This window comes from Bos javanicus, chromosome 13 (genome assembly GCF_032452875.1).
Source record: "Bos javanicus breed banteng chromosome 13, ARS-OSU_banteng_1.0, whole genome shotgun sequence".
Classification (NCBI taxonomy): Eukaryota; Metazoa; Chordata; class Mammalia; order Artiodactyla; family Bovidae; genus Bos; species Bos javanicus.
The window spans coordinates 52,369,569-52,390,152 of record NC_083880.1 but is presented as its reverse complement, the minus strand read 5'-3'; the positions used below and the strand labels follow the sequence as shown (position 1 = coordinate 52,390,152).

Sequence of the window (20,584 nt, the reverse complement as noted above, 5' to 3'; positions counted from 1 at the left end):
ATGTGGAAGAACTTCAACCCTTAGACACTGTCAGTGTGAATGTAAAATGGGACAACCACTTTGGAAAATCATTTGGTAGTTTCTTAAAAAGTTAAACATACATCTTCCGTACCATCCAGACATTTTATTCCTAGATATTTCCCCAAGAGAAATGAATTTGAATCAGTTCTAATGAGGTGGATGAAACTGGAGCCTATTATACAGAGTGAAGTAAGCCAGAAGGAAAAACACCTTTACAGTATGCTAACGCATATATATGGAATTTAGAAAGATGGTAACAATAACCCTTTGTACGAGACAGCAAAAGAGACACTGATGTATAGAACAGTCTTATGGACTCTGTGGGAGAGGGAGAGGGTGGGAAGATTTGGGAGAATGGCATTGAAACATGTAAAATATCATGTATGAAACGAGATGCCAGTCCAGGTTCGATGCACGATATTGGATGCTTGGGGCTAGAGCACTGGGACGACCCAGAGGGATGGTATGGGGAGGGAGGAAGGAGGAGGGTTCAGGATGGGGAACACATGTATACCTGTGGCGGATTAATTTTGATATTTGGCAAAACTAATACAATTATGTAAAGTTTTTAAAAAAAAAAAAGACAGCATATGTCCATACAAAGATTTATACAGAAATGTTCATAGCGGCTTTATTTATAGGGTCAAAAACTGAAAATAACTCGTGTCCCTCAACAGGTAAATGGATAAACACAGATATCGCATATAATGGAATGCTGCTATTGCTGCTAAGTCACTTCAGTCGTGTCCGACTCTGTGTGACCCCGTAGACAGCAGCCCACCAGGCTCCCCTGTCCCTGGGATTCTCCAGGCAAGAACACTGGAGTGGGTTACCATTTCCTTCTCCAATGCATGAAAGTGAAAAGTTAAAGTGAAGTCGCTCAGTCGTGTCCGACTCCTATCGACCGCATGGACTGCAGCCTACCAGGCTCCTCCACCCATGGGATTTTCCAGGCAAGAGTACTAGAGTGGGGTGCCATTGCCTTCTCCTTAGTTCCCTGACCAGGTATCAAACCTAGACCCCCTGCATTGGAAGGCAGAGTTCTAACCACTGGAACACCAGGAAAGTCCCTGGGTTAAAGTTTTTTGAAAAAAACAATCTTCCAAATTTCTTAAAACTTTTCTCCCCTGAAAAAATAAAGGCTTGTGTAACATGCTGTGCTGGTGCATCTGTTAACCCTTTCAGAAATACTTTATTTTGGCAAAGGAAAGAATATTGGAGTCACTTTTAAAAACCAAAATTCCATGCATGAGAGGAAGTCTATGTACACTTTTCTTCTTACACGATTTGTCAGTGAAGTTTGAGTTCTCTCATGCTTGACTAGCCTACATACTATGTGCCTACATACTGGAGAAATGTAAGATTTTGTTTTTATAATCTCAAAACAAAATCCAGGAAACAATTTAAATTCATGTAATGACTTGTATGCAGCTATTTTGAAGTTTCTTGTTTCCCAGTCACAACTTAATAAAAAATTTGTTAATAAAGGAGTCAAGTGTACTATGTGCTTACATGACAGCAAACTGAAAATAAAATAATTTATCCCCATTTTATCCTTACAATAGATTTCAAATCTACATTGGGATGCTGAGGAAAAGATTATAAAACCTGTGAGCAATGGAAGCTACACAGCAAGATGGGGTGAAAATGAGAAACACAGAGGTAGATTGACAGGGATCTGGAGCACACTGAAGGTCTCAAAGCGCTCACAGTGTGAGCGTGCCAGACTTGGGGTGGGGTTGGGAGGGAATGGAAAAGCCTAGACAGACCAGCCTGTCGAAAAGAATCAGACACGACTGAAATGACTTAGCATGCACGCAAGGTTTTCTTAGAGAACAGGATGGCAACCAACAGAGGGCTCCGTGAAGCTGGGTAACTCATATTACTTTCTTCCATAAACCAGTTTAGTTAGGTGTACAATTTTCCATAGAAACACTGAGAAGCCCAGTTTCAGAGGTGCAAAGAAAAGGGTTTTGTGTCAAGGAATAAATGACTAAACAAGGGATTCTCCACACTGATGAAAACAAAACAAAAAAACAGTTTTTACAATAAAAATTATCTAAAATCTATCTTCCTAACAAGAGGCTTTCTTTCACTTTTGTATGTTCCCATCCACTGTCTACAGCAAAGAAAACCAAGCTCATTTCAAGCACTCTCAGTAAGTCTCAGTAGCCCTGATGACATTATTCTCTAAAGGATTTTATTAACTTATGTTGTCTGTACCAGTTTCCCCAGCACCAGTGTGTGTTTATTTAGTAGATTCCTTTCATTTGCACTTAATAGTTATCCACCAAGGATCAACACTTCTTTGGTCCGCTATTTCCATTTCTGTAAGATGTTACGTTCTTTGACAAAGTAAAATGTCAATAAAAAGTAAGGAAAGATAATGCAGTAATTCTGCATCCTCTTCTCCAGCCTATTCTACTTAAGGTTTAGTGGGTCTGTGTGTTTCCTTATTTTCCTGCTTCACATCGCTTATCAGTGTACTTACTGCCTTGTTTCAGCCCCCACCTCATACTACACCCAACCCAGGGTCAAGATCATTTGTCAAAGCTGAGATGCTATACTTTTAAAAAGTTAATTAATTTGGCTGTGCCAGGTCTGAGTTGCATGTGGGATATAGGATCTTTATTTGCAGCATGAAGTATCTAGTTCCCCGACCACAAACTGAACCTGGGCCTCTGCGTGCATTTGGAGCATGGAGTCTTAGTCACTACCATCAGGGAAGTCCCTGAATTCTTTTAACTTTCTTATTAAGCTTGGCACAGCTCCCCACTCCCTACTCCCAACCTTGGAATTCTCTCTCTGCTCCTCTTCTCCTGCCCACCCACCAAATAGGTTTGCGTTCACTTTACTACTACTGCATATTGTATCTATTAAGTAATGGTTTTCTAATCAGTCTCCCACTTGGGCCTGGGAGCTTCTTGCTTAGTTCCAACCACTTCTGAGTGTTTACCATGAGCCAAGAAATTGTACAAGGCAAGGTTGGTATATCTCCCGGAGTAGGTGAACGTTGAACATACATATGAATGGGTGAGACTAGTACAGGTGAGAACTAGCCAGATTCCAAACTCCATACAAAATATTAAGTTTCAATTACAGCTCAGCCTGTGACATTTCCCAATCCCAAAGAGCTGCTGACAATAGGTAACCCCTCCAGGGTCTTTGTTAAGTACACGTGTGTTCTGGTAGGAGTATAATTGAGCGTGTGAGACAGTATGAAAGATGCAGTCAATGATTTCTAAACAGTGTGGATTGCAAGGTCCGACTGGAGAGAACCCAGAGGTAGCCTCCTCAACTCTTAAGATCACAGTTCAGAGACTCACTCCCTTTCACAAAAAGATGTCACTCTGTTTTTCCATGCCTTTATTGGTGACAGCAATGTACAACAACGTCAGGCATAGCAGGTGCCACGCCAACACCTGGTGTAGCAAACAGGCACTGCAGGGCCACTGGCACACACAGCCCAAACGCAAGAACCAGTCTACCCCGGCCATGTACCCGAATGGGCATGAGGTCGTCTATCCAGTTTGTATGTGTGGATCAGCCTGTCTGAGTGTCTTGGACGCTGCCTGCAGGGCGCCCCCATCCTCGGCACATGGTAGGGGCTGTTGTGAACACAGCGTGACATCCCTCGGTGGACAGCCAAGCCCCGGTGCTGACCATGGCGGACAGGGCTGGGGACTGGAGGAGGCACGGGGCCAGGCACAAAGTTCACTCCAGGGCCACATCCTACAAAAGAACCAGCCATCATCAGAGTGGGCTTCTGGCCATGGTGAGCACAACTCTGCCTCAGGCAGTTCTGGTTCTTCAGGGTGAGTTTCTCTGGCCTTCAATTTCCCCATCTACAAAATGGCAATACCGCTTCCCGTACTGCCAAGTCAGGAAACTGACAATCAATGAGCTAACTCATGAGTCTACAGATGCTGTTCCAAACTCAGCTGTGACAGAACCCAATCCAGGGTAGGGCACAAGGAGTCTCTGACTTCTCTCAGCCCATCTGGACACAGGAGACCAGGTTAAGGGAGGTTCAAGGAGAGGCTGGAAAAGGTGTGCTGGGAAGTTGTGGGGGCACATACCTAAGTGGGGTGGTATCGAGAAGTCTTCCATTGGATTAAAATTGAAGAATTCACAGGGTGGGAAGGGCTGGCCTGGGAAAAAAGGGGGTTCCTGGGGCAGGGGTGGAAACAGTGGAGGTAGGGAAGGCTGAGGAAGAGGATAGGGAAAAGGCATGGGAGGAGGTAAGGGAGAGAGTGGGGGCAAGGCCGGCTGCTCCCCGAAGTCTGAGGGCTGCCCCTGGCTCCCCTGGAAGAGATGATCCGGCTCTGGCCAGTCTTTAATCCATGGGTCTAGAAACAGGATGGTTGTTTTAAGTAGGCCTAGGAAGCCAGGTCACCCTGAACTCTGGCAGCCTACACTTCTAAACCTTTACTTTCTCCTCCTGGAGAACACAGTGCCCTCTACTTCATACTCAGGTTTCCTCATCCCCTCTCATTTCAGGCCAAGCCCAAGCTATGCTCCTTCTTCCCTGTGTCTCAGTAGTCAGTGGAGTCAGTGGATCTGTCTTTGTTCATGATTCCCTCCAGTCTGACCTCATGATCCCTTCCAGTCTTCTCCCTCTAGTGCCCAGCTTGTCTATCTCTCCTCTCCTAGCTCTTCCTCAAAGACCAATAACTAAGTTTAGTAAGTCTCTGTTAAAAACAAAGATCCTATCACTTCCTTTCCCAGCAGGTATGGGTTCCTTTCACACTTCCTCCCACAAAGAGTATATTTTTGCCCAGGCACCATTCCCTTCTCAACTGTTCACTGCCTCTTTTAACCCTACTCCACTTCTTTAATACTTTTCCTACAAAAATGTAACCACTTCTTCACTTCCTAACTATCACATGACATGGCCAAAAGCCTCTCCCCTCCCTGAAAGTGCCTCTATCCTTATCTCCTTTTGTTTCCCCCATCAGTCTCTCTTCTCTTCCAACTCCCAAACATGGCCATTGTTTTGCTCTTTCTGTCACTGTTCACATTCACGCCCTTATCGGCCATTTCCCTGCTGGGGACCACTGACTCCAAATCTACTCAACATTTCCATAGTACTTCAAAGAGATCTGCCCTCATCAAACTCACCAACTCATCCTTCCACCTAACTGTTCCTTTTGATGTTGCTATTTCTGTGGCTCCAAATTGAGTTCAGAAGACCTGAGACACAACAAACTAGCCTTACAACCTTTAGAGGATCCCTTTCTCTGTTAAGGATCAGTTTTCCAACTGATTTAGATGAGATTTGTGTGCTAGTTGCTCAGTTGTGTCTGACTCTTTGAAACCCTATGCACCGTAGCCCACCAGGGCCCTCTGTCCACGGGGATTCTCCAGGCAAGAATACTAGAGTGGGTTGCCATGCCCTGCTCCAGGGGACCTTCCGAACCCAGGGATTGAACCCAGGTCTCCTGCACTGGAGGCAGATTCTTTATTATCTGAGCCACCAAGGAAGATAAGATTTAGTTCTCACCTAAAAAAAACAAAGAAATTGGACCATTATATGATCAAGGTCCTAATTCATTTTCCTGATATTCCAACTCCAGGCTAAAAGTGACACTCTTGGCCATTCTGCCCTCACATCCTCCAGTGCTACTACAGCCTTCTAACATGACTCACGTCTCCAATTCAATAAACACCATCCTGCAGGTACTATATACACAGCAATTGTGCTAGATACTGGGGCTGAAAGGGATGAATTATTAACAAGTGAGGCAGGTACTTTACCCTTGCAGGACATGATCCAGGGCAGAAGCAGACATGGAACAATAAACCATGACGTCCCCTTTAAAAGCAGGCGGGAACTGAGGGCAGGCGGGAACTGAGGGTTTAACAGTCCCTGCCAAGGGGCTTTGTTGCTTCTACCACTCTGCCTGAATTACCTTTCCTCTGATTCTGCTTTTCCATGCCCTACATCCACTCCTACCTAAAAGTACTCCCATTCTTTTCCTGTTTATCTGTAGCATATGGATCTTTTGACATATTGCCTTATGTACTCAATACTCAATTCGTGTACACAAAGGTGACTACAGGGCTAGGGGAAGGAAGGCACACTCAGGATTCACAATGGTCCTTCAGGGGGCTCTGCTCCCCTTGAGGATCTCTGTCCTGCTGTTTATGAGACCTATGCTCTGAGGGCCCTCTTTGCATCACTACCCTCCCCACCTGTGATAGGGCTCACCATGGGGATAGTCACGCTTGGGCAGCTCCACACCCCAGGCATCGGCCACATGGGTCAGAAGCAAATGTGAGAGGTGGCGGTGGGCATGCTGGTCCCAGTGGACACCATCCCGGTGACGGTGCCGTACTGCATGCCGAAAGTGAAAGTGGAGGTCTAAGACATCAAAGCAGTGGTCCCCAGCCAGAGTAGCACTGTAGAAGTTCCCTTCAACCACATCCCGCCGCAGAGAGCCTGCCAGGGGCTGGAGCTGAGTGAGAAAATGCAGCATCTAAGAGCCACTGAATGATGCAGAATCGGGAGGGAGGGTCCTCTATCTACCAATCAGCTGCCCCATCTTCTATCCTGAGGTGCTCCAGTCACTTGCCTCAGGCAGGAGGAAACCCCCAGTGATACGCTCTCCTAGGGGCATTGCCATGTTCCACACCAGCAGGCAGGAATCTGGCAACACCTGGTCCATGCGCACGAACACTCGCTCCAGGTTCTCTCGGTAGCTCTCCATTGAGCAGCGGCCATACCTGTTGGGTAGCACAAAGGGTGAGCAAGAAGACAGGGGTGGGTGGCCTCTGAGCCATACCTCCACCCCCAATCAGTATTTCCCTCTCCCCCCGCCCCAACCTGGAGAGATCCCAGAGGCAGGAGTTGATGATCACCAGGTCCGGGGCAGGCCCATATGTCAGCTCCTCCAGGACTCCCTCGAGGTACTCGGAGTAAACGCGGGTGAGGAAGTAGAAGCGTACAAGGTGGTGGCCAGAACCCGAGCAGAACTGGCGGACCTCCCGGTACTGTGTCCCGTTGTGCAGCTCGCCCAGCTGACCCCCAGCGACCAGCTGGTCCTGTTCAAAGCTCAGCTCCCCCTGCCCACCCCCCCCACCCAGCTGGTCAGACCCAAGCCAGGGAGGAGGCCCCTACCAGGCCAGAGTCTGTGCCCGCCCATCACTGGCATGGCCACCAAGCTTCCCTCACCTTGGCTTTCAGCTGGGCAGCTGTGAGCAGTGAGTCTTTCTGGAGCAGGAGCACCAGGTCTTTATACACAGACCGCTGGACTGAAGGGAGACAAAGATCCTGAGGCTGAGGCAGGCCCTACTCCACCCCCAGCTCCTTTCAAATCCAGGCCTCTTGCTGAGGTGGCCCAACACCACCTTTGTGGAGTATTGACTTAGAGGTATGAGAAAAGGTGAAGTTAAAAAGTCCTGGCACTGACTTTGTTCCTTCCAGGTGTATACCTTCATAGCGACCTGGCAGGAGTAAGTTGGCCAAGTCACCCAAGAAACAGACAATACACTGCTTCCATGAGGACACTGTGGGGCACTGTCAGGAAGAAAAATGCTGAGCAAGGTGGGGGTGAAAAGCCTGACAAGCTACATCTGTCAGGACACCTGTGGAAGGCGTTGGGGAAATAAACCTTCTGTACTGGAACGGACTGGGGATCAGGAAAGAGGTTTGAGGTGGAGACAAAACGTCCAGACGCAGAAAACAGACCGCAGGTGCGGGACCAGGAAGTGGGATTCTAGCACTCACTTGAGTCCCCCAAGATGACCACGAACTTGTTGTGTAGCAGCTGCTGGACTTCCGAGGCCTGGAAACGGACCATGTTGCTTCGCTGCGGGCGGCACGGCTCCTCGTTCTCCAGACAGAAGACCATGCTGCCGCCAACAACGACGGGCTGCAGGGAAAGGCCACCAAGCTGCACGAGGGAGGGGACTCAACTAGCTCCAGGGCCCACTTTGGGATAGAGGAGACCTGCGCTGGCCCCTTTCAAGCTGCTCAGGGTTACAGGTACCAGGTGGCAGCATCAGAGTGGGGTCCATGGTGGCGCCAGCCTCTGTTGCACTTGGCACAGTGAGCCAAGGCCCGCGAACCTCCGGGATACCCTGCCGCTTCCCACGCGGTGCCGCCCTGCGCCCCGCCACGTGCCTGTCGCCGCCCCGCGCATGCGCGCGCTCGCTCACGCCAATTACCGAGTCCCGGGGCTCCGCGCCGTTCACCAGCGACTGGGGCAGGTCCGCACACTGCGCGCGTCGCCTGCAGCGGGCGCCAGGCCTAGCCTCATGTTCCCGTGCCAAAAGAGCTGGTCGCTTCAGCACTGCTCCTGCCTCGCAGAGCTTGTGCGTCCCGGTTAGTGGTCGGCGCGCAGCCCTTCGCCCAGCTCTCTCCATACGTGAGTCGCGGAGGCTCGACGACGCCTCGGGCCTCCCCGCCCCGGGCGACAACGCTCACAACTCCCACTTCCGGTCACTCATGTTCTGCCCTGCCCGACCCCCCAACGTCCGAGGGGACAAGAAGGCAGCGCGGGTGGCCGCCGTAGGGAGCAGGAGCCAGGGCCGAGCCCGCCCCCGTGTGGGCGGGGGCACAGCGACGGCCAAGAAAAGCCGCCCACAGCGGTGAAGTCTGGTGGCCGCGGCCTCATCACGTGACCCGGACGGGCGGAAGCGGAAGTGCCTGCCTGGAGCCCAAGCTGGGCGAGTGTACCTGGCGCTGGCAAGTCGCCGCTTGTACCAGCCATGGACTGCTACACCGCGAACTGGAACCCACTCGGGGACTCTGCTTTTTACCGGTGAGCCGCCCAGCCCTCTTGTCCACGGCCTGGTTACCCCGCTAGCTTTCTGGCTCTAGTCTTCGGGCGGAGCCGGCGGCGCGCGACCCCGCTTCTACGGGCGGTGGGTCTGCCCTTCGCCGGCTCTCGCCCTGTATCTACGGCATAACGCGCAGCCTCCTAGGGCCGGGCCTTCCCCTGCTGCGGAGAAGGAAAATGAGGCAAACCTGGTGGTCACACAAGTAGGGGCACAGCCCAACTCAACCCCAGGGCTGTCACCCTCTGGAAGAATGCTCACATCACTCTGTGGGTGGCCGCCCTCTGGAGACAGTGAGTGCCTTATCTCTGTTGGGAAGTGCTGCTGATGTCAGACCACTGGATGCTCCTGGGGGGGCGGGGTTGCACTGCTGCAGGTGACATTACTGATCAAGGCTAGGAGAAAGCGAACCGTCAATAAATCAGACGGCGAGTGAGCACTCCCTGCTAAGGTCAGCCCTCTCATGGGAGTTGTGGAGTCCTTAAACCACTAATCTTTCTAAATGTAGACTGGCCATATCATTACCCTAATTAGACTTTTTTGCAATACTTTCCCTTACAAAGTTCAAACTCCTTATCATATTATATCTATAATCCGGCCCCATTTGTCTCTTCAGCTTCCTCAACTGTTACCCAAAGCTGTGTTCAGTTGGGCAGAACAAGATCTCAACACACCATGATGTTTCCTGGCTCCCTGTATTTGCACCAGCCTGCAGTTCCTTCTGTGGGCACTGCCATTTCCCTCTTTACTTCACTGGAGAATTCTAGCTCATCCTTCTGGGCTTAGTTTAAGGGTTTTTTTCCTGAAACCTTCCCTGATCCAATCCCAATAGAGTGACTTTCAGCTGACTTTCCTTTGGGTCTCAGTGCTAAGGTTGTTACCTATGACACATTAGGGCAATATTTATATAGGTTTCTTCTGCTAAACCAAATTCCTTGAGGGCTGAGTGCATATTTCTTGCATCCCTTTATCCCTATTATGTATTTAGAACAGTGCCTGCTACGTGCATGCATGCTGCATGCTGAGTTGCTTCAGTTGTGTTCTACTCTTTGTGGACTGAAGCCCGTCAGGCTCCTCTATCATGGGATTCTCCAGGCAAGAATACTGGAGTGGGTTGCCATGCCCTTCTCCAGGGGATCTTCCCAATCCACGGATTGAACCCTTGTCTTCTGTGTCTCCTGCTTCAGCAGGCAGGTTCTTTACCATTAGTGCCATAGAGTTTTTTAAAAAATACTTTATTGATTGCAACTGAAGATCACAAAGAAATCACGTTGGAGTCTTACTTCAATAGAAGACAGCTGTTCATGCTAGTGAAACCATATATCATTGCTATTCACATATTAAAACTTTTCAGTGTAATTTTTGATGCATAAAATGTCAGCTCTTAACACTTCTGAAATGGACAAATGCCTTGATGCACTTTTTAGAGAACTGTTCCATTTGTCTTTTGTTTCTAATTCTTATAAATATGCCTGTACATTGTGAAAAAAAATGGCAAAAACTTAGCGTGAAGTCAGTAGGAAATAGCAGTGATTTAAATGGCAACCCACTCCAGTGTTCTTGCCTGGAGAATCCCAGGGACGGGGGAGCCTGGTGGACTGCTGTCTATGGGGTCGCACAGAGTCAGTCGGACACAACTGAAGTGACTTAGCAGCAAACTATTTTTGTGGAGAAGGGATGTCACTTGACATGGGTTGCCATGTAATTTAGTGTTTACAACACAGAATATACTTTTAAAAGTATTGACTTGTATTACTTTTGAAAATATGTGTTGCATACACAGGCTTGTTACAGTACTGAAAATGATGACCTCATTACCATAGAACTTCTGTTTATCATATGAAGTCTTAGCTTTGTTTATACACTAATAAAGTTTTAAATAAGTGTAAGTGTTGAGTGAATGCTATAGACGTGACCACTGTTGCTAGCCTACCCTAGCCTACCCTGTACTTGCAGAAAGGACTAAAAGTGTTAGCCCTACTATAGAAGATGTGTTATTCTTGGTAATGGGTGTTGAGCCTTTCTATGTACTAGACAGACATAAGTGTGCTCAGTCGTGTCAGACTCTTTGGGGACCCTATGAACTGTAACCCACCAGGCTTCTCTGTCCATGGAATTTTCCAGGCAAGAATATTGGAGTGGGTTGCATTTCCTACCCCAGGGGATCTTCCTGACCCAGGGATCGAACCCTGGGTATATCTCTTGCATATCCTGCATTGGCAGGTGGAGTCTTTACCGCTGTGCCACCTGGGAAACCCTTATAGGCTCTCTGCCAGAGTAAACAAAAATTTAAAGTTTAGGTGCAGATACTTGGTTTTATTTGTATTTGTGCATAGTCTTATGCCAGGACTTAAATAAATGTTCAAATAAGTGAATGAATGATAAACAGCTGTCACACATTTCAAGTTCTGTCTACAGGATAGGATTCTTTTGCATTGGAAGTGGTGTTCTGAAAAAATGACTAATTTAGGAGGGCAAGGAGAAGGAATGGTGTTGATTCTTGTGAGGCTCCAGAATTTTAGCCACTTTTATCCTAAAAACCCAATTTGGGATAATACCATTAAATAATTTTGCCCAACCCATTGCCAGGCAGAATGTATATTGGGTCAATAAAAAGACATGGGCCCTTTCTGCCCTCAGATCTTACAGCCAGCATGGAGACAGTTGGTAACCACTAATCATTCTATTGGAGAAGGCAATGGCACCCCACTCCAGTACTCTTGCCTGGAAAATCCCATGGACGGAGGAGCCTGGTAGGCTGCAGTCCATGGGGTCGCTAAGAGTCGGGCAGGACTGAGCGACTTCACTTTCACTTTTCGCTTTCATGCATTGGAGAAGGAAATGGCAACCCACTCCAGTGTTCTTGCCTGGAAAATCCCAGGGACACGGGAGCCTAGTGGGCTTCCATCTATGGAGTCGCACAGAGTCGGACACGACTGAAGCAACTTAGCAGTAGCAGCAATCATTCTATTTGGGGCTTCCCTGGTGGCTCAGTCAGTAAAGAATCCGCCTGTGATACCGGAGACCAAGGTTCAATCCCTGAGTCAGGAAGATCCCCTGGAGAAAGAAAGGGCAACCCACTCCAGTGTCTTGCCTAGAAAGTCCCATGGACAGAGGACCATGGCAGGCAACCGTCCATGGGGTCACAAAAGTTGGACATGACTTAGCAACTAAGCCACTACCACCAATGACTCTATCTGGGCTTCCCTGATGGGTCAGTGGTAAAGAATTCACCTGCAATGCAGGACACGTGGGTTTGATCCCTGGGTTGGGAAGATCTCCTGGAAGAGGAAATGGCAACCCACTCTGGTATTCTTGCCTAGAGAATCCCATGGACAGAGGAGCCTGGTGGGCTACGGTACATTGAGCCGAAAAAAATTGGGCACTACTGACCACATGAATAACTCTGTTTATTTGATCATGTGCACTGAGGTTGGGGCTTCCCTGGTGGCTCAGATATAAAGAATCTGCCTGTAATGTGGGAGACCTGGATTGAATCTCTGGGTAGGGAAAATCCCCTAAAGAAGGGACTGGTTACCCTCTCCACTATTCTTGCCTGGAGAATTCCGTGGACAGAGGAGCCTGACAAGCTAGAGTCCATATCGTCACAAAGAATCAGACATGACTGACTTAACATTTTTTCACACTTTTCACTGAGGTAAAAGATTATGTGGGACCCTCAGAAAGCATATAACAGTTTGGTAAGTGAGAGGTAAAGAAGACTTTCTGAAGTAGACAATGCCCCATCCAGAAGATAGGAAGATTTAAATGCAGGAATGGGATCCAAGAATATATACAAAGGTCCTGAGGAGGAAGAGACAGGGACACTCTGAGTGACCTAAATAGAGCCAGCGTGGCCGCAGTGTCACACTGTTGCATTTGTCCTTTGTTTCTAATTCTTATTAATATGCCTGTACATTGTGAAAAAAATTGCCAAAATTTTAAGTCAGTGAAATCAGTGGGAAATAACAGTGATTTAAACTATTTTTGTGGAAAAGGGATATAACTTGACATGGGTTGCCATGTAATTTAGTGTTTTCAACACAACATATACTTTAAAAAATATTGACTTGTATTACTTTTGAAAATACGTGTTTTTCAAAAGGCAAGGGGCCAGGACAAGAGACAGGTAAATGTCTTCTCCTAGCAGCCATACCCTGCAGGGCCTTATAGACCATTTTTATTTGAAGAACGATGGGAAGCCTAAATGAAAGGATTAATGTGATTGAATTTGCTTGTGTGTGTGTGTGTTTTAAATTCATTCTGGAGGCAATGGGAGTGGGGGGCAACTTGAAAGGCACAAGCAAGAATAGAGCCAAGGGAGACTAGGTTGTAGTCTTAGGTTAGGAGGCTCATGGACTAGACCAGGGAGAAGTTGATGGTGGTGAACACCGAGATGGAGAGAAGGGGGGCAGTCTGACAGATGGTAACAGCGGAAAATTGAAGGAGACTGTGATGAGTTGCACTTGATAGGGAGGAGGAGGAGCAGTGAATCCAGGATGACTTAGATTTGAGTCTTAAAAATAATGAGAAAGGAAGAGTGAATTCATTGGGGAAGAGAATGAGCTTGGTACTGAATACAGTGTTTCAGGTACTTTAGAAACATCTGTATGGTGAAAGAAAGGAGACTGAAGATACTACATTTCGTACTCTTCATAGGAGAAAGGTTAGCTGTTTTAGTAGGTTTTATGTATTGGTATGTTTGTTTTGCATGTATAAACATGAACTGCTAAAAAACTGTGGTGAAATACACATAATATAAAATTTACTATCTTACTCATTATAAAGGATGATCGAGGAGTGTTAAGTGTATTCACATTGTTGTGTAGCCAATCTCCACAACTTTCTCATCTTGCAAAACTGACTTATTAAATATTAACTCCTCATTCTCCCCTTGCCCCAGCCCTGGCAGCCACCATTCTGTTTTGTGTTTCCATAAATTTGACTACTCTAGATAGCTTGTGTAAGTGAAATCATAACAGTATTTGCTTTCTTGTGGCTGGCTTAGTTCATTAGCATACTGCCATCAAGATTCATCCGTGTTGTAGAATGTATCGGAATTACCTTTTTAAGACTGAATAACATTCTAATGTATGTATACACCACATTTTATTTGTGCATTCATCTGTCAGTGGACACTTGGGTTACTTCCGCCTGGTGGCTATTGTGAATAATGCTGCTATGAACAATGGTGTGCGAATATCTCTTTGAGATCCTATTTTCACCCAGAAATGGAATTTCTGGATCATATGGTAATTCGGTGTTTAATATTTTGAGGAACTATTCTGTTTTCCATGACAACTGCACCATTTTACATTTCCAGAAACAATGCACAAGGATACTGTAGTAGTATTTTTTTGTCTTTTAAATTATTCGTTTATTTTTGGTATGCTAGGTCTTTGTTGCTGTGCATGGGCTTTCTCTAGTTGCAGCAAGCAGGGGCTGCTCTTTATTGTGATGCACAGGCTTCTCAATGTAGTGGCTTTTTTTGTTGCAGAGCACAGGTCTAGGGCGCTTGGGCTCAGTGTAGTTGTGATGCACAGGCTTAGTTGCTCTGTGGCGGGTGGAGTCTTCCTGGACTAGGGATCAAACCCACGTACCCTCCATTGGTAGATGGGTTCCTTTCCCACTGGACCACCAGAAAAGTCCAGTAGTATTTCTTTTTAAGGCAGTCTGGAATCAAGGGGTTATAAAGAATCCATACACCTGCCAGTGCAGGAGACGTGCTTCAATCCCTGGGTCAGGAAAATCCTCTGGAGAAGGAAATTGCAACCCACTCCAATATTCCCAGTATTTTTGGGAAATCCTATGGACACAGGAACCTGGCAGGCTACAGTCCATGGGGTTGCAAAGAGTCAGGCATGACTTACCGACTGAACAACAACGAAGGTGGTCTCTCTTCAGGGCCTGGGCATTTTTGAATTGATGGAATATTCCCCATGCTAAACCTAATGTGTTTCTTCCTCCTCAGTGTTCTGATAGCCCAGCCTGGAGAGGCTGGAGATCATCTGTTTTCACACAGCTCTTCTCTTACTGCACTGAGTCATGCTTTTCCAGCAGTTCAGCTGCACTGCAGCAGGGATTTTGGCAGTGCTTCATGGAGGGGCTGGGATTGAAACCTACCCCGCTGACAAAGGTTGTCTAGTCAAAGCTATGGTTTTTCCAGTAGTCATGTACAGATGTGAGAGTTGAACCGTAAAGAAGGTTGAGTGCTGAAGAATTGAGGCTTTTGAACTGTGGTGCTGGAGAAGACTCTCTTGAGAGTCCCTTGGACTGCAAGGAGATCAAACCAGTCAATCCTAAAGGAAATCAACCCCGAATATTCATTGGAAGGACTGATGCTGAAGCTGAAGCTCCAATACTTTGGCCACCTGATGCAAAGAGCTGACTCATTGGAAAAGACCTAATGCTGGTAAGGATTAAAGGCAAAGAAGAGGATGAGATGGTTAGATAGCATAACCAACTCAATGAACATGAATTTGAGCAAGCTCTGGGAGACAGTGAAGGACAGGGAAGCCTCGCATGCTGTAGTCCATGGGGTTACAAAGAGTCGGACACGACATAGTGACTAGACAATAGGACCTGCTTTAGTGATTTTCTGGTATTCAAATCCAGGGTTCATTTACTGCTACTATGGGAATTTCCACTTCCAGGACCTGCAGGTAGAAGAGGAATATGTAGCTGGCTTTCCTCACTGAAAATATGACCTATCCTTACAAAGTTCTCACTTCTAGACTTTTCTGAGATGCTGTTCTCTCTGCTGCTCTCAGTCTGCCCATCTGTACCCCATGCCAACCTTATGGCATAGCTTGAGTCACCTCACTGTCCCTGAGAAGCCTTCTTTACCTTGAAGGCTTGAGGAGGTGGCCTGTACTTTGTTGCTCTTCACTCCCAGAGCCTTACTCCTGCACCCCTGCACCTCTTTCCCACTCCAGTCTATGTCGATGCTAATGTCCTAGCCTGCAACTGAAGGCTCCTTGATCCCTCTGCCCAGTTGCTGACTTCACCTCGTGCTTCCCAGAGAGCTGAAAGTCATGGCCTAGAAGGGCCTAGGCTTCCCTGACAAAATCTGCCTGTTGTGTTCCCAGCCTGCTGAGGAGATATGCCCCACCTCCCTGTCTTCTGAGAAACCATGTGCTGTCTACCCGCTCTCATGTTGCCTCAGGTTTCTCTAGCCACTCTTGCATAGGACTCCCTGCATCAGGTCACCAAAGGTGCTGCTGCATGTAGCTTCCTAGGGCAGATCTCTGTTGTCTCTGGCGTGGGTCCTTTGAATTTGATGTGTACTTTAATAAGCAGCCAGGTGTTTTTCAGTGTAGAAGACCTCTATATTGTTTTCCACCATCCCTACCCACAAGGGCTCTATCAGATCTCAACTACTATATTCAAATCTCCCCAACCTAACAGAAAATAAAGTTCCCTATTCAAAAAACCAACAAATCCCTTTTCACCTCACCAAGGGTCTGGAAACTGCCATCTATATTCACTTCCACTTTCTCTCTTCCCACCAACCATTCACTCAGATAACCATGATGGTGTGATCACTCACCTAGAGCCAGACATCCTGGAATGTGAAGTCAAGTGGGGCTTAGGAAGCATCACTATGAACAAAGCTAGTGGAGGTGATGGATTCCCAGTTGAGCTATTTCAAATCCTAAAAGACGATGCTGTGAAAGTGCTACACTCAATATGCCAGCAAATCTGGAAAACTCAGCAGTGGCCACAGGACTGGAAAAGGCCAGTTTTCATTCCAGTCCCTAAGAAAGGCAATGCCAAAGACTGCTCAAACTACCACACAATTATATTCATCTCACATGCCTGTAAAGTAATGCTCAAAATTCTCTAAGCCAGGCTTCAGCAGTATGTGAATTGTGAACTTGCAGATGTTCAAGCTGGTTTTAGAAAAGGCAGAGGAACCAGAGATCAAATTGCCAACGTCCACTGGATCATAGAAAAAGGAATAGAGTTCCAGAAAAACATCTATTTCTGCTTTATTGACTATGCCAAAGCCTTTGACTGTGTGGATCACCACAAACTGTGGAAAATTCTGAAAGAGATGGGAATACCAGATCACCTGACCTGCCTCTTGAGAAATCTGTATGCAGGTCAGGAAGCAACAGTTAGAACTGGACATGGAGCAGCAGACTGGTTCCAAATAGGAAAAGGAGTATGTCAAGGCTGTATATTGTCACCCTGCTTATTTAACTTATATGCAGACGACATCATGAGAAACGCTGGGCTAGATGAAGCACAAGCTGGAATCATGATTGCCAGGAGAAATATCAATAACCTCAGATGTGCAGATGATACCATCCTTATTGCAGAAACTGAAGAATTAAAGAGCCTCTTGATGAAAGTGAAAGAGGAGAGTGAAAAAGTTGGTCTAAAATTCAACATTCAGAAAACTAAGATCATGGCATCCAGCCCCATCACTTCATGGCAGTTAGATGGGGAAACAGTGGAAACAGTGGCAGACTTTATTTTTTGGGGCTCCAAAATCACTGCAGATGGTGACTGCAGCCATGAAATTAAAAGACGCTTAAACTCCTTGGCAGGAAAATTATGACCAACCTAGACAGCATATTAAAAAGCAGAGACATTACTTTGCCAACAAAGGTCCATCTAGTCAAGGCTATGGTTTTTCCAGTAGTCATATATGTATGTGAGAGTTGGACTATAAAGAAAGCTGATTGCTGAAGAATTGATGCTTTTGAACTGCGATGTTAGAGAAGACTCCTGAGAGTCCCTTGGATTGCAAGGAGATCAAGCTAGTCCATCCTAAAGGAAATCAGTCCTGAATATTCATTGGAAAGACTGATGCTGAAACTCCAGTACTTTGGCCACCTGATGCAAAGAACTGACTCGTTGGAAAAGTCCCTGATGCTGGAAAAGATTAAAAGCAGGAGGAGAAGGGGACAACAGAGGATGAGATGGTTGGATGGCATCACTAACTTGATGGACATGAGTTTGAGTAAGCTCATGGAGTTGGTGATGGACAGGGAAGCCTGGCATGCTTGGGGTTGCAAAAAGTCGGACATGACTGAGTGACTGAACTGTGTGGTGTTCATGCTGCATCACAGCTATGGGCCATTGTATCAGGTTGTCTGCTACGAGGGAAGGGAATTTGAGATTGAGAAGTGTTCTGAGGCTGACGGCTTCATCTTCTGCCATATATTCGTGTTTCCCCCTTGAGACAAGCAAGTGGTCTGTGGAATGTGACACTGGTAATATTTCTATGATTCTGGTTAGGAGATACCATACAGTGACTAAATAGGGGAAGTTTAACATAAAGAACTATTAAACTATGATAGCAAAGTAGCTATAAGATAAAACTGTCCTTTCCTGGGGGCTGAGGATAAAGGAAGGAAAAGTTGGAAGGGGGGTGCCCTCCCCAAACAAGGTTCCGACCTTGCTGGAGAAGATATAGTTGCAGCTCATTGAATGGTGGTAGAGTTGCTGGTGTGCTGGGTTGGAGCTGGTCCACAGCAACTGGATAAGCAGGAGGCAGCCCTCTTGGGCCTAGATAGGGTGCAGGTGATCCATAGCTGGTGGCCAGGCTTATGGCCTTGCACAGGGAGCACCAGGCTGAGCAGGACACCTAGAGCATGCAGTATCTTGTGAAGAGAACCACAGGAAGGTAGATGGCCAGTCCAGGCCAAGGTTGTGAGGGATTGTGTGCTCTGGGTGCGTGGTTGGGTCAGAGTGTCCCCAGATACCCTCATGCCCACACTGCTGACTGATCTTGCACCTGCTGGAAACAGCCAAAGACTCCCTTCCTCCTACAAAGACCCTTTTCTACAGGACCAACTACTGAGAAAGCTTAACATCTGGCTCGCTGTGGAGCACATATTGAAGGTTGAATTTGGCTCTGGGAGGTAATAAATTGATAACTAGCAGGATCCTTTCTCTGGCCGATCAGCTTCAACGAGCACCCTCTACACGCTTTTCAACTCCCTCACTATAACCGAAGAGCTCTGTATTTCTGCTTCACAGGATACTACCATCCTTCTTATAAGTATACTACTCTTTCCCCAAATGAGGAGACACACGTCTTAAGTCATTGTATCAATCACTATATTAGTTACTTCTCAAATGAATTACAGTATTACTGGATATTCTGTTACCTAAAAATTGAATTTAAAAATTAACCTTCAATAATTTGTGTATAAAATAAAAGTGGCAAGGAGAGAACATAATGGCTAGTATATGCATATAAACACAAGCACATAACAAGCACAGAGAAAATGCACGAAGTGGCTGCAGTCTTCATTTCTGTAGCTGTTCACAAGATCATAGTTAATACCTATGGCTTCCTTCTTAACTGCCCATCACATATTTCCTTTGCCCTCAGCCAGAACCTTCACTGCTCTGTTCTTTACATAGCGAAGTGACCCGAACCTGTCATTCTGCCTTTTTTTGATTGCTGAGGTTTTTCATTAACGTTTCCTGTTAGACATGGAAGTACCAAGAGGTGCCCCAGAAGATCCCTGGGTTTTAGACAAAGTCCTCCTTGCCTCCATTATGTAGTAGCAACTTGATTTCCCCTTGGCCCTCAGGATAACTACTTCAGCCAGTGGATTAACCCCATTTTCTTGCCTGTTGCTTCAGTGGCATGCTGCTGCTGCTGCGTCGCTTCAGTCGTGTCTGACTCTGTGCGACCCCATAGACGGCAGCCCACCAGGCTCCTCTGTCCCTGGGATTCTCCAGGCAAGAACACTGGAGTGGGTTGCCATTTCCATCTCCAGTGCATGAAAGTGAAAAGCGAAAGTGAAGTTGCTCAGTTGTGTCCGACTCTTCGTGACAGGGTATTCGAAGGAGAGACGGCATAGGCGAGGATCAGGATACAATAGCTTCAATTAGATATTAATTAAAGATATAAAGAGTAATAGAATAAGGATAGCTCAGTAGGAAAATTCAGTGGAGAAAAGAGGCTTGGTTTACGCGGGAGACCAATAAAACTTCAAGACAAGAAGTTTGCACCACTTACGTAGGCCGCAGGCGTCCTTCCGTTCTCCCGAAGGAGAGGAGACACTGAGGCCTCCCCGGTCGGATCTTAGAAGCCCAGGCATAATTAGTAAGCATGGTGGGTTCCGCGCTCCAGATGGAGACCCAGCCAGAGTGGGAGAGAGAGCGACATGGGGAGACCAGTATTTCGAGAAACTGATCCCAATTCTTTATTTTCCATGGTCTACTTTTATACACTGAGATGTTATGCAGAAGTCACACGGGGTCAGCAGTCCTGACTTTTATCAAAGTCAGGTGCTTCATACAAATGTATACAGAGGTCTTAGAGGTGTTACATCATCTTCTGGCCAGGGGGGCCTGCTGACAATTTACGACCCTCTCCTTGTGACAGCGGTCAGTCAATCAGGACACTTATTTCTCCAGGGCTGATTATTCTCAAAACAGACGCCACCCAAGTAAAGTTACATTCCTACAGGGTGAGGGTGTAGTGGGTTTTAGTTAAGGAAAGAATTTACTTAGCCTAAGGTCTAACGTGATTAATATCAAAGGTTAATACTTATTTCTTCTATATATTCATTAATGTGTGTAAGGGCAGGGGATGTGGAGACTTAGCAACAAACATTGGCTCAACAAATGAAAAACCCTTCACCAATACAATTTCTAATCAGCCCATTATACTTATACTAATAGTTTTCTAACTTTTCTAAGGAACCTGTTTTTAGAAGGTTTAAAGCATCTCGTGCCTCTCACGGTTGGGAGGCTGTGAGCAATCACATGTGGCCGGACGAGCCTGTCAGGCAGGCTAGAGAACCTTCAG

The 20,584-nt window shown here is 46.8% G+C and overlaps 2 protein-coding genes across 9 annotated transcripts in view; one reads left to right on the top strand and one right to left on the bottom strand.

Annotated features, from left to right (window-relative positions):
• Nucleotides 1–3,372: 3,372 nt before the first annotated feature.
• On the bottom strand, nt 3,373–8,388 carry PCED1A (PC-esterase domain containing 1A). 5 transcript variants are annotated; one of them, XM_061436741.1, is made up of 8 exons: nt 8,191–8,388; nt 7,751–7,916; nt 7,196–7,275; nt 6,848–7,086; nt 6,597–6,747; nt 6,233–6,479; nt 4,101–4,370; nt 3,373–3,753 (listed from the first exon to the last, which is right to left on the bottom strand). In XM_061436741.1, exons 1-8 carry the CDS (start codon nt 8,386–8,388, stop codon nt 3,506–3,508), a joined length of 1,599 nt encoding a protein of 532 aa, XP_061292725.1. In that variant the 3' UTR covers nt 3,373–3,505. The 5 variants fall into 5 exon arrangements, with proteins under 5 accessions (XP_061292725.1, XP_061292728.1, XP_061292727.1 ...); XM_061436744.1 differs by having other exon boundaries at nt 4,101–4,172; XM_061436743.1 differs by having other exon boundaries at nt 6,848–6,933.
• A 241-nt stretch (nt 8,389–8,629) lies between these two features.
• Nucleotides 8,630–20,584, top strand: part of VPS16 (VPS16 core subunit of CORVET and HOPS complexes) — a 29,377-nt gene continuing 17,422 nt past the window's right edge. For 2 of the 4 annotated variants that reach the window (XM_061436725.1, XM_061436726.1), the window contains exon 1: nt 8,630–8,786. In XM_061436725.1, coding sequence (XP_061292709.1) covers nt 8,734–8,786 — 53 coding nt within the window. In that variant the 5' untranslated portion in view covers nt 8,630–8,733. Of the gene's footprint in view, nt 8,787–14,968; nt 15,215–20,584 lie in introns of all 4 variants that reach the window. The other 2 variants (XM_061436724.1, XM_061436723.1) reach the window with 2 other exon arrangements.